A 13,193-nucleotide genomic window follows, 5' to 3' on the forward strand; every position below is an offset into this window, starting at 1 on the left:
ATCACCCTGCAGCCTACTGGAGGACCGGGTGACACGGCTGCATGGTCAACTCCAAAGGACGCAGCAGCACCTCATGGCCTCATCTGATCCTGGATCGGTAGACCGCAAAGTACTGGATGACCTCTATGAGGATATCCACTGGCTCATTCTGGTCTCAGGTCAGCAGCACGAAAGAAATTATTAAGATAGATCTTTCTTTGTTGTTGTTTGGTTTTATTTTTCTTTTGAGCTCAGTACTGTCAGGTTTGTATTTTTTATGAGTTAATTTTATAACACTCACTGCATAGATCAGTTATGACATTTAATATTGGTAGCTAAGTGTGGTATTTTTTAAAAATGTGTAAATTGAAACAATTACTGAAAAGAATTGTATGTGTTGTTGATGGGCTAGTATATATATATTTAAACTAGAATTAAACATTTAGAATTTTTTCAACAAGCATTACTTTACTGAAATAGAGTTTGTGCTTGACTTGAGGTTAGTAATCCTGCAAAGCACAAAGGCTTTATATGTTGCTCAGTGCACCTAGCACAAAAAGCCTTGTGATGTTCTAATAAACTTGAATAAAGCCGTTTTTATAAGGTTCACTGATGAATGTCCCAGAGCAGTATATTCCACTTAACTGACTTTATTTGTGAACAAGACAGAAGAACTGAATTCCACCTGGTTCTGTGGGTTTCAGTTGATGAAACATTGTCTGACTTGCCATCCTTAAATATGTGCAAGTAGTTCAGGCTGGGTTGGCCACTCTGGCAAAAGAAGATGCCATTCAAGCTGAATTTTCTTATAAATATAAAGTGCTATATAATACTTGAACTGAAACAATTGCAGGATGTTTGTGTTAAAAATTGTTGCTGATTATTTTTTCTTATGATAGACTGCACACGACTTGACACCCACTATAACAGATGTGTATGTCTGTGTAAATATATTGTTTAAAGGTTTGGAAAACGTGAAATAAACCAAGTGAGCAGGCTCTAATATCTGCATCTGTCTGTGTACTCTGCAGGGTATCTATTAGCAGACGACCCTCAGGGTGAAACGCCGTTGATCCCCTCAGAGGTGATGGAATTCTCCATCAACCACTCGACAGAAGTGGACATCAACACAACACTGCAGATCCTCGGCTCACCAGGGGAAAAGGCCTCATCCATACCGGGCTGCAACCGCACAGACTCAGTCATCAGGTGAAATGAAAGCTAGAATAAAAGTGGTTTCTCTTTTTCAAATGCTGGTTAAAAATAAGAATGTCAACTTAGGAATCCTGTAATTCACTGTGTTAAAAGATGTAATATTGATTTGTCTTCTAAACGTCTAGGCATGTTGGCATAGCTGGTAATATACATTCACACAGGATCTACTTATTAGTCCTCCTCAGCAGACTTACTTTTTTGTCATTAAATTCTTTATAAAGATTTCATTTTTTTCAGACATTCATTTCTTTAAAAATTGTCGTGTTAACTGAAGTATCGAAGGTAAAAGATGAGCTTCAAAGCTCAACTTATGCATATCTGAGTAAAAGGAGCATGAGTGGGTCACATCAGTCATGTACAGTGCAAGATTAAAAGCACAATAATAAAGAAATCGCTGTGCTAATTCAGCCTGAAAATGGACATTTATTTGTTTGTTCCTTTAACGGCACCAGAGCTCAGGAAGCCTTGTAATAATGCATCTGCAGGGCGATCGAAGGACTTGTTGATCGATAAAAGCTATTGAACTATTACTCCGCCAGGGGCTGGGATTTCTGACTTTGGAAATGTGCAGCCAGTGCTCTATGTCAAGCAGACACTGATAATACAAAATCAAAGATCGCATTGCATTCTGAAATGATGATAGATGATAGAAATGATTGTGTTGTGCCCTGGATTTCTCCCTGTGTACTTGTTGAACAGTAAAAAACGATGGCTCTAAGAATACGCAAACACATTTTGAAATGGACACTGAGATGCAAAGTGTATCCCTTGTTATTTATTTATTAATAACTAATAAGAGTGCAGCCTGACAGTATGTGATGGTGATGTTATAAACCCTATGAGGTCCAGGGCTGTTGACAGTCACAGATGCTTCTTTGTTTGAAGACAATCATGCAGTATTTATGTGTGTGCTGATAATCACAGTGATGACAATAGACAGTCACAGCAGCCAGTATTATTGTCTGTTGAAGGTCATCGAGCCCCTGTGTTTTCTAGATTGCTCATTATGTAGATGTGTGCGTGCGTGGGCGCGTGTGCGTGGGTGCAGTAGTGACAGGATTGCAGAGACGAGTGGCAGAGAGCATCAGGTTTCCTAATAGCGAGCGTGCGACCCCGGCCCCGTAAATGTCAGCGTGGTTTTGTTTTCTGCAAACAATGTGAAACTGGACCCATAAAGTGCTTTAAGCCCTCTGTCTCTCTGTCCTTTTGTACTCAGTGTGTTTGAGTTTCTAAAGCTCACTCATGCGTACACACACACAGGGAAGCAAAATTGTAACTTTGTTACGTGGCCAGCACTGTAACTTGAAATCGATCATAATAAAGCATAGTTTTTCCCTCCATAACAGTAAATTGCCCAATCTTGTAATAACTTCCTACTTTTGAGTAAAATGTCATAGTTAAGTGTTTACAAGAGCTTTATCCCCACAGGTCAACCTATATGTTGATTTGGTTTTCTCTTTTGCCTTAAATAAAAAATTTAGCCTGCTTTATACTACTTCATTAAACCCACCTCCGCTGATCTTGTGCTCTAGAAAGTGAAATTATTTTCAATTATAAAACTGAAAATGTTTACATAACTATTCACCCACTTTGCTGTAGCATTCATGTTCATTCCTGTCTTAATGTTTCTGTTGAAGTCTTGTTTTGATTGGGTTGTAGATTACAAGTAAATGCAATTATTTGAGTTAAACCATCCAAAAACTCAAGATTTGGGGTGAAAAGATGACCTTTGTTAATTCTCATTTTCCACCAAGCCACTTGTGATGTGTCTAATGTGCTGTAATGTAATGTCTAATGTAATCTGAGGAGGTGAATCTATGTTTGTTGGCATTTATATATTTTTAAACTGCCATCAAGTGATTCGTGAAATTAAGATGAAGTAATCTCTTTACTATAAACTGAGCTTCATTCTGCATCGCTCCTCTGTCCCAGGCTGCTGTCAGCGGTGTTGCGGACATCAGAGGTGGAGTCCAGAGCGACCAGAGCGAGTCTGACAGAGCTGCTGAGCCCGCAGATGGGAAAAGACATTGTGTGGTTCCTGCGGCGTTGGGCCAAGACGTACCTGCTGGTGGACGAGAAGCTGTACGAGCAGGTACGAGGGCTCCTGCCTGTTTGTGACTACGTGAAATAGGCTTCTCAGTGAAAACAATGAAATTGTGCTTTGCATTTTTCAAGTTTTTTCATAATTGCAAAAAACCAAGGGTCCAGGGTGACACTTTTTTTTTCCCCTGGGTAAAACCAATATTTAAATCCAGTATTTTTACAAACTGCCCAGCTTTTCAGAAGAGAAGTAGAACTGCAAACTTGGTCAGACCTTGTCCACAATTATAGAATCATCAACATTTATCTGTACAAGCATTCAGTGATCGGTGAAGTAAAGTACAATGCATCTGCTTTTCTATTCTTGTACAACTACAGCAATAAATCATTAGCAGTCTACATATTTAACACAGTGGGTTTTCTTCATATAAATCCACTTATATTGCCTCTGTGTGTCATGTTTTTTTTTTTTCTGCCCCTCCTCAGATAAGCATGCCCCTAAGCACAGCGTTTGGTGCAGACACAGAGGGGGCCCAGTGGATTGTGGGATATCTTCTGGAGAAGGTGATCAACAACCTGTCTGTGTGGAGCTCAGAGACTGAACTGGCCAATGACACTGTGGAGCTGCTGGTGACACTGGTAGAAAGAAGGGAAAGGTGAGAACAGATTAGTTCATTGTGAGAAAATTAATAATTTCACATGTATCCAAAACCAAATGCAGTATGTTTCTAGTCAATGGTTTTGGGGTTCAAGAAACTTGTAAGTGTCACTTTCTGATGTTTTCTAAAACCAACAAGATGCAGATGTTTTAGCGGGTATACTTCGGAAATTGGAATGACATAAGGTTACACCACAAAGTCTAGACAGACCTTCTGCTCTCTGTTCCCTTCTGTTCAGGGCGAACATTGTGGTTCAGTGTGAGAGTTGGTGGAACCTGGCGAAGCAGTTTGCCAGCCGCAGCCCGCCCCTTCACCTGCTGTCCAGCTCCGTGCAGAGGTCTCTGATGAAGGCTCTGGTCCTCGGAGGCTTTGCGAACATGGACTCTGACACCAAACAACAATACTGGGCCGAGGTAATGTCTGCATCATTGTCCAGTGAAGAAAAATAGATGTAACTATACAGCTGCAGGACATTTTATTAGTCGTTAGGCGAAAAAGTTACCAAACTCTTTTTAAATGTGAGAATTCCTACTTTATGGAAGTGACGTCATTGTACTGTACATTTGGTTCATGTTTTTACAATTAACCACCAAAGCAACCAGCATATTACTTGGAGTTGATTAGTTTTTTGTTGTTTTTGTTGTTCGTTTACATTTTATTCATTGTCACTACAATATATGTGCATGGATTTATTACTGAACAGGCTTATGGGGCCAAGGGGTCAGAGGGCCCCTGGAAACAAAGGGTAGCACGTTTCATGTAATGAAATTGTATAAAGGCCCATAATAAAGTCAATGTTAAAAAAAATAATAATAATAAAATATCTCTTCAGTCCTAAAAACATCTGTGACCTAAAAAATAAAAATTATATAAGGTCTAAAAAAAAAGCAAGAAAGAAGAAAACAACCCACTCACAGAGTACAATGATGGGACCATAAATATTTTCTATGAAACTTGACTTAATTAAATGTGCTGCATCAACAGCTCCACGCCTACTGAGCAGCTCGGTTATTTTGGTACAGAGGCTTGTAAATGGCATATTAAGTTTTACAGATGGATGGAGCCGAAGAAATGCCAAAACAATATTTTCAACAGTTTTGCAAGGACTTTTTCTTTAGCGCTAGTTAAAACCTTATTTACTTAATACAAATTGTGTCATATTTATAACTTGTGTTGTACTCTTCAAGTTAATTGCTGGCATTTGCAAACAGAACAGTGTGTTCAGACAGGTTGTAAACAAACCTCTAGATGTAACAAATGTGCATAAAACAAATGTCAGTAACATTAATTCTCAGTCAGTCTGTTGTGGATGCACAGACCAAATTTGTTCTTTAACTTGGAACCACAGTAGTGTGTGAGCACTACCTGTTGGAAAAGGTTGACCACACTTTTCCGTTACACTCACATTTGGTTTGACCTCTAAATAAATTAGATAGATAGTAAAGATGAGGTTTCTTGGCTTTACTGGCTCTTTTGTTGTGAGATATAAAAAAGACTCATTTTGTAATAAGCCTCAATTGTTTTTAAAATAGGGTTATTCTGCAGCTGCAATGCATAATTTCATCTGGTTCACACCTGTCAGTAATTGATCATTTCACCTGAGTCTTGACGTTTGTCTTTTAAAAAGGCAAAAAAAAAACAAAAAACTAGTTGGATCTGTTCTGATTTTTAGAGCCAGAGACTATTGAGATCTGAGGATTAGGAGTGATGCATGTAGTCGGTAATATTGTGTCTCCTGTGTGTATAACACGATCCTTGTCAAGATCCTCAAGGCTTTTGTCTTAATGAGCTGACAGGAGTAAATGGGGGTGCAAAGCCACAATGACTCCAGAGCAATTATTGGTGGTTGCTTGTGAGACTGCAGCTGCTGGCTGCTACAGCTGCTCTGTGTTGAACTAGGATGACACGGGAGCAGGAGGAAGAGAGATGAACCCAACAACTGATCAAATACTCCCTTGTTACATCTCTGCATCACTGCACTTTCCTCACCTGCAACTAGAAGTCAGTTCTGTCCTCTTTACTCAAGTAACATGAATATTGGTTTGATTTGTCAAAACACGGTTCAGATCAGTTAAAGTTGGATGTGTGCCAACTGTTACTGTGTGTAGAAGTGTAGACTGATGATGCCCTGAGAAAAGTGGTGGTAGAGGTCCTTGTTGAGCATTTCTGTACTTTTAAGTTGCACAAAGAAAATACATTAACTGTTATTTTTCATTGAATATTCTTCTTACCAACACATCAATTGTGATGTACCTTTGGCCTAGTAAGCAGAATTAAACATTAAATCTTTTTTAATATTCAAATATCTTTTGTGCTCGGATCCCATAGTGTACAGGCTTTGTTTACCAGTCACTCTCAGGCTCCTCATATTGTTTCGTCGGCTTGCCGCAGTTTTATGTGGGTGTGAGAACAGATGGCATGTGGAAAATTTAAGTGATACAGAAATCTTGTCCATCCAGCTCAAACCAGCAGTGTCCCGGTCGGGTTTTACAGCGCATACATTTCCATTAAAGCTCTCACGGTCTTTCTTACAGGAGGCCTGCCCATGGGCTGCCACTTGATGTTAAAACACATTTAAGTACTTCAGGAGATCCAATGGTGTCATTTTCACAGAACATGGGAAAAAAAATACTAAATTATTTTTACTATGTCAGTCAAACTTGATGAATTGCAACACAAACACCAAAAATAGTCACATTAAATGTGTTAGCTAGAAATAAAAAATCATAATTTTAGAAATTTGACATGGGTTAAAAAGCCCTGTGTGTTTGTGTGAACCACAGACTGGTGTGAAATTTCATTTCTCTTAGAATCAACTTCACTAAACAAGTATGTTAAAGAATTCAAAGGAATTCTGCTAGTTGGTCGCTTTCAAGGACGTTCAGATAAAATGAGAATAACATAACGGAAACAAAATGCAAGGTTGAAGTGGATGTCAGAGACTCAACATAATTTCTTTGATACCTAATGTGCCCTGTGCGTGTGCGTGTGTGTGTGCACATCTAAACAAAATAAAAGGAAACAGTTTCTTGTCTGAGGGTGTAGTGGTTTATTATGTCAGACACATACAATTCAGTACAAATAATTAAAATGTAGCTGAATCTACACACAGAGATGATTGCAGACAAACACACAGAATTCATTAGCCAGTGAAAATTGTAAAGAAAGGTTTTAAATATTTGTACACACCCACAATGTCACTGTATTATGAAATCATGAAGGAAACCGTGACATGTGAACATCCATATAAAGTCCCGTCCATTCCAATGCTGGAGGAGACTTGTATATACACAACGTGTTACACTGTCAAAGCAGCAACACATTCCAGCTCTTAAAATCCTCAAAACTCCCACGTTGTTATTAGTCTAATGCAGTTTTGGTCTGTCCAGGTGCTTCACCCTCTGCAACAGCGTTTCCTCAACCTCATCAACCAGGAGAACTTTGCCCAGATCAGCCAGGAAGAAGCTGTCAAACAGGAAATTGTTGCAACGTTGGAGGCTCTATGCGGCATCGCAGAGGCTACACAGATCGACAATGTGGCCTCACTCTTCTCTTTCCTCATGGACTTCCTGTCCAGCTGCATCGGCCTCATGGAGGTGAGAGCAGAGTGGGGAACGTGACTCACTGAATTTTAAAGGTCCCCTCAAGTTGTCTGTTCGGGCATTTAAATTGACCCTACATTTGAACAGTAAATACATGACATCCATCCTCATTTCTGTGTGTGCAAGAAGTTATAAGCCTTCTTTATGATGTGTTTAGGTTGATAAGAGCCAAACTGTCTGTAACTATCCACACTGAATCACATCTTTTATCTTTTGTTCTTGTATCTCAGGTCTATAGCAACACGCCCGAGACAATCAACCTCATTATTGAGGTTTTTGTGGAAGTGGCTCACAAACAGATCTGCTACCTGGGAGAGGTGAGTAACACAACCTAATAAAGAATATTAGTAATGTCCTGTAATTTCTGCATGTGTAGCTCGTTGCTGTAAAAGTAAATGGGGAATTAAAAAAATAATAATCCTATGGCTTTTCTAGATTTTCCAAACCTTTTTGGTCCGAATTAATCAAATTCTGATAATAAAGAGTCATGTTGCAGGGTTTATTAGGCTCAGAAAAAATACATTCACCATTTTGAATCTGCTCTTTGTCAAATGATTCTCTATGAAAGAAATGAATGTAGGACCAGTGTGCGTATTGTGATCAAATGCAGAAGGGCATTAACCACCACTGGCCACACACCAAAACTGTTTCAGTGCCCAGTGCTAATGCTGGGGGCTTGTAATGGATGTAAAAAAGCAAAAAAAATTAAATCACAGCTCCTAGACCTGGCAAAAGAAATTTTAATATAACTTGTGCTTTCACATCCACTTTTTTTTCCTCTCTCTTTTCAGACTAAATCCATGAAGCTGTATGAGGCTTGTCTAACATTGCTACAAGTTTACTCCAAAAACAACCAGAGCAGGAAGCGAAGTGATGCCACAGCTGAGGAAGACCAGTACCAGGACCTGCTGCTCATCATGGAGCTGCTCACCAACCTTCTCTCCAAAGAGTTTATCGATTTCAGCGACACTGGTAGGTTCACCTCCACATTTTCTAGTTTAACCTTTGTTCGTCTTTCTTCATGTTCCTTGTTTATCTTTTTATTTGGTTTCAAATCATTGTTGTGTTGCAGATGAGGTGTTTCGAAACCAAGACCAGGGAACGCCGGCCTCCAGTCGGACAGTATCAGCAGCAGATGTGGTTCTTTATGGTGTCAATATTGTTCTTCCACTCATGTCTCAGGACCTGCTCAAGGTAGAACACATATGACTCTTTAATCTCCGTTCACTTAAAAAAGCTAAATGTGAGCTAATGCGGATCCTGTTCCTGATCCTGATCCTGTCTTCACTGTATTTCAGTTCCCATCCCTGTGTAACCAGTACTACAAGCTCATCACCTTCATCTGTGAGATCTTTCCAGAAAAGATTCCACAGCTGCCTGAAGAGCTCTTTAAGAGCCTCATGTTCTCCCTGGAGCTGGGAATGACCTCGTATCCTCGTATAGTTTGTGATGTGTGTGACTGTGTAGATTCACTTAGGGAGATTGTTACTCTTGTTTCCTGGTTGGAGCACTGATACTCTGTAGGTACTGGACTATTGACAGCAGTCAAGCATTGAACGTTGGTAACAGATGATGAGTTTTGCTGTTTTTTACCAGTTGTTTAAAGAACATTTATTATTTGTGAATGTCATCTACGTTTGTTCAATGAAACAAATTTTTGTCCACTGGACAAAAGTTAGATAAAGATAACAGCAAAAGATGAAAAAGATAATCACATTTGTCAAGGTTCCAAGTGAGCTGAGGAGACACTGTGGGTGATGTCAAAACACTCACACTGAGCTACTGAATGGTCACAGTGAAGCATCACAACCACGCTGTCCGTATGTCTTGTCGTCTGCACTGTGAAGAACTTTTTCCCCAATTCCTGATTCTTTTCAGTAGTATTTGTGTGTGCGTGTCTGCGTGTGTGTTTGTGTGCCTGGACGCATTGACATTAACAAACAGCACAACATTCATGTGGCATTTCGATACCGACCAGCTACGTTAAGGGGTTTCTATCAGCAGGGCAAACAAAAAACCTAATACCAAAAGTAAAAAGACTAATGTGGTGGAAAAACTCTAAAAGTAACAAAAAACAGATACATAAAGTACAAAGACACTTTACATCTAAGAAAAAAATTTATTAGAGGCACAAAATTGCTAAAAAAAAAAAAAAAAAAAAAAGATGAAAACTACCACAAACTTGCAAATAAGTATCAGCAAAACAAACACAGGCACAGAAAAGGACTAACAGGACCCAAAACAGTCGCAGAGTATCTTATAGCATGTGCATCTTGAGGGTGGAGAACTTTTAAATCTGTAGCCAGGAGACAATTGTCTGTGTGTGGAGATATTTTTAATCTTACCATGAATCTCAAAGTGAGGCCACAGCAGAGAAGAGATTCAGATGCTGGTATTCATCATGTGCTGCCTCTTGTTTCCATCTGGAGACAGTCAGTTTGCCTGGTGCAGCTGCAACAAGCCAACGAAAGCCAGCTGTTTCTAGTTTTTCTTCCTTAACATCTGTTTCCAGGATGAGCTCCGAGATCAGCCAGCTGTGTTTGGAGGCTTTGTCTCCTCTGGCTGAGCAGTGTGCCAAAAATCAGGAGAAGGACACGCCTCTCTTTATTGCAACCCGTCACTTTCTCAAGGTAACGCTCACGCCTGGCTGGGATGATGGTGCCAAAACTGTGTACACAAACATGATTAAACCTTTATTCGTCCCACAGTGGGGAAATTTCCATGTTACAGGAGCAATGTAGTGCGAATGTGCTGCAATACGTTTTATTTTTTTCCCGCCATCCTCTGTGTCTTTCAGTTGGTGTTTGACATGCTGGTCCTGCAAAAAAACAACACCGAGATGACGGTGGCAGCAGGAGAAGCTCTGTACACGCTCGTGTGTCTGCACCAGGTGAGTGGATAACATAAAACGCATTAGCACTGGCCCATTCTTGTTTCTGCATCTTGGTTTTGTTCATCTTCCTGCCGTGTTATGGAGTTTGAGTCAACATCTCAACAATTACCATGTTCTACTCAGTTGCTATTAAGACAACGCGATTCTCAGACTGTGTGCACTGTTTGAATAAAACAGACAAACTGTGAGAAACAAATGATCTGTTTTGAGCTTCTGTAGCACTACAGAGGCAGAAAGTTTTGTAGAGGGCAACAGACGTCCTCTAGTGGCTGATCTGTGTTATAGCACAAAAGTCTAGTCTTTGTGTTGATGGCCTTTCATGCACAATAATGTAAAGAATTTACAGCAATGCACTTACATTTCTTAGAGTTGAAAAACTAAAAGTCAGTTTCCACAGAAAGCTGATATCTTAATTTAGTTTTCTTAGTTTTCTAACAAATCTGTCTGGGCCTTTTTCATTTCATATACTATTTAAAATATTCTACCACCATTACTTTTGTCAGTTTCAAGTTATTTAAGAAGCAATTGTGGGTTTCTTCTTCACCTACGTCTGTAAATGATGAGGTGGCATATTCCTCCCAAAGTCTGAATAAAACTGCAACACAAAGTGGCTTGTAGAAGTAGTAGGTTTTTCTGTTAAGACAGTTCACACTGTCACTGCAGTTAAAATAGGTGAAGATGAAGATCAGTGCTTCTGAAATCAGCTCGAGGTAGAAGAACAGTCACGTTACTGATGCATGAAGATGCAGATTTAAAGTAACTATGCTTCAGTTGTAAACAGTCAAAGTTTGTTGTGTTGAATCCATTTGATCAGCACACTTGGCTTTATTTTACCTTGACTTGATGGCCTGTTGTTGTTCTCCATCAGGTGGAGTACTCTGAGCTGGTGGAGACTCTGCTCTCCTCTCAGAGAGACGCCGTCATCTACCAGCGGCTCGCCGACGCCTTCAACAAGCTGACGGCCAGCAGCACGCCACCCACTATGGACCGGAAGCAGAAAGTTGCCTTTCTTAAGAGCCTGGAGGAGTTTGTGGCCAACGTGGGTGGTCTGCTCTGCATGAAATAACCACTGGATTTAAACTTTGAAAAGCAACCAGTCAAAGACCACCTCTTCCCCTCCCCGTGGTTTCTCCCTAAGAACTATGGGTAGAAGAGACAACTCAAACCCTCTGAGGACTCTTGTCTCTCCACCTGCAGGGGAATCCATCTTATGCCTGTTCTGTTCTAATCTCAAACCTTTACATCCCCTCCCTCATCTCGCCCCTCAACGTCGTCAACAAACTTTATGATGATGTGGTAACCATGGAGACTGAGCTGCTGAGCACACAGACTCAGGTGGAGGATCCTGTCTTAAAGGAACGCTGATCATCATGATGACAAGGGAGCCAAGCAGTAGCTGATGTTTGACGGGGTTGTCCCCCGCCACCCCCCCCTCTATCTCAACCTCTCCACCTCCTCATGTGCCTGGAGGATACCAGAGCACGTACGCACACACATGCAGAGTCACAGCATGAACTGACAGAGATCATTTGCTTTCCAGTGTGAGGTTTTGTAGTTCAAACTATTAGAGGGGCCATTTTGTTTCCTGAGTGCTGTGGTGCGCACACACACTTAAAACACACACAAACATGCACGCACATAATAAGAATTCCTCCCAGAGTGCCTTTGTTTTGCTGATTGTTCTGCGTGTGTGTGCAAGAGAGAGGCAGAGAGAAACCGTTATACATCAACTGACAAGTAAATGTGCCTGCAATTTACAAAGCAGCAGATGCACACACATGCACATACACACCAAAAGTTGCCATGACGACAACAGTGCAGTGGGGCATTTGTTTTTCTGTGGTTGAAAGAAAACTGTAATCAGATTGTGTTTAACTGAAGGGTGTGGGTGGGTGTGTGTGTGTGTGTGTGTGTGTGTGTGTGTTCAAACCAGAAACATGTTCGTACGTATAGACAAATAATGTTTTTATATGTCAGTGGACAGCAGAAAGATTTGTACAAATACAGGGGGAGAAACTTTTGCTGTTGTTGTTTTTTTCTTTTAGATTGAAGTAATACGTTGTGCCCCACTCCCTCTGACACACATCAGGCCTTTAAAGTTTAGTAGATTCATTTTAGTGATTTTCTACATCCAGCACATTGATCTCCAACACACACACTCACACACAGGATGTAAACAGAGACTGTTGGGGAGTTGAAGGACGACCATGACAAACCAAATAAAAAGGAGCAGAGCCACATTTTGAAGCATTATGTTGGAGACAGATTCCTCCTCGTTCAGAGCACTATCCTGGTTATTGTAGAACGGCTGTTTTGTTAATGTGTAAAAGTGTACATAAACCTATTGTATAAAATTTCTGGTGTCAGAATTTTCCTTTACATATGACGTGTGTTTATAATGCGTTTCTTTTATTTTAGTAATTAATTTATTGAATATTGGTTGGGTAGCCACACTAGATTTGTTCACTATCTATCATGTTTTTTTTAGTTTGTGGGGGTAAAAACTATTTCCTTCTGGACTAAGCACTTTCCAGAGATGTGAATATTCCCAACATAGAATCTTGGTGTGGAAGAATTAACAAAATATCACATTTAAGTATTTTTGTGCTACTGTTAAAAGTTGGTAACAATGGAGTTTATTTTATCTAGGCTGTTTTATAGCCTATGCTGTAGTGATAGTCATGTTTTTAATCTATTAAAAATATCATTAGCATCGCTTTGCTTGGTGCTGTGTGATTTCACACAGGGATCAACAAAGTCTAAAGATTATTATTGTAATTATGAACAGCAACTGAGAGTTTACGA

At 40.0% G+C, this 13,193-nt stretch overlaps 1 protein-coding gene across 1 annotated transcript in view; it reads left to right on the plus strand.

The window, feature by feature from the left end:
- The window catches only part of xpo4 (exportin 4), a 54,481-nt gene extending 41,739 nt beyond the window's left edge, over nucleotides 1-12,742 (plus strand). Inside the window, exons 12-24 of the mRNA XM_067516824.1 lie at nucleotides 13-158; nucleotides 1,011-1,188; nucleotides 3,127-3,286; nucleotides 3,721-3,890; nucleotides 4,132-4,306; nucleotides 7,283-7,489; nucleotides 7,726-7,812; nucleotides 8,287-8,467; nucleotides 8,568-8,689; nucleotides 8,794-8,924; nucleotides 10,008-10,125; nucleotides 10,293-10,385; nucleotides 11,257-12,742. Of these exons, the coding sequence (XP_067372925.1) occupies nucleotides 13-158; nucleotides 1,011-1,188; nucleotides 3,127-3,286; nucleotides 3,721-3,890; nucleotides 4,132-4,306; nucleotides 7,283-7,489; nucleotides 7,726-7,812; nucleotides 8,287-8,467; nucleotides 8,568-8,689; nucleotides 8,794-8,924; nucleotides 10,008-10,125; nucleotides 10,293-10,385; nucleotides 11,257-11,454 (1,966 nt within the window). The 3' untranslated portion in view covers nucleotides 11,455-12,742. The remainder of the gene's footprint in view (nucleotides 1-12; nucleotides 159-1,010; nucleotides 1,189-3,126; nucleotides 3,287-3,720; nucleotides 3,891-4,131; nucleotides 4,307-7,282; nucleotides 7,490-7,725; nucleotides 7,813-8,286; nucleotides 8,468-8,567; nucleotides 8,690-8,793; nucleotides 8,925-10,007; nucleotides 10,126-10,292; nucleotides 10,386-11,256) is intronic.
- The last annotated feature ends 451 nt before the right edge of the window (nucleotides 12,743-13,193 follow it).

The sequence above is a fragment of the Channa argus genome, chromosome 9 (genome assembly GCF_033026475.1).
Source record: "Channa argus isolate prfri chromosome 9, Channa argus male v1.0, whole genome shotgun sequence".
Classification (NCBI taxonomy): Eukaryota; Metazoa; Chordata; class Actinopteri; order Anabantiformes; family Channidae; genus Channa; species Channa argus.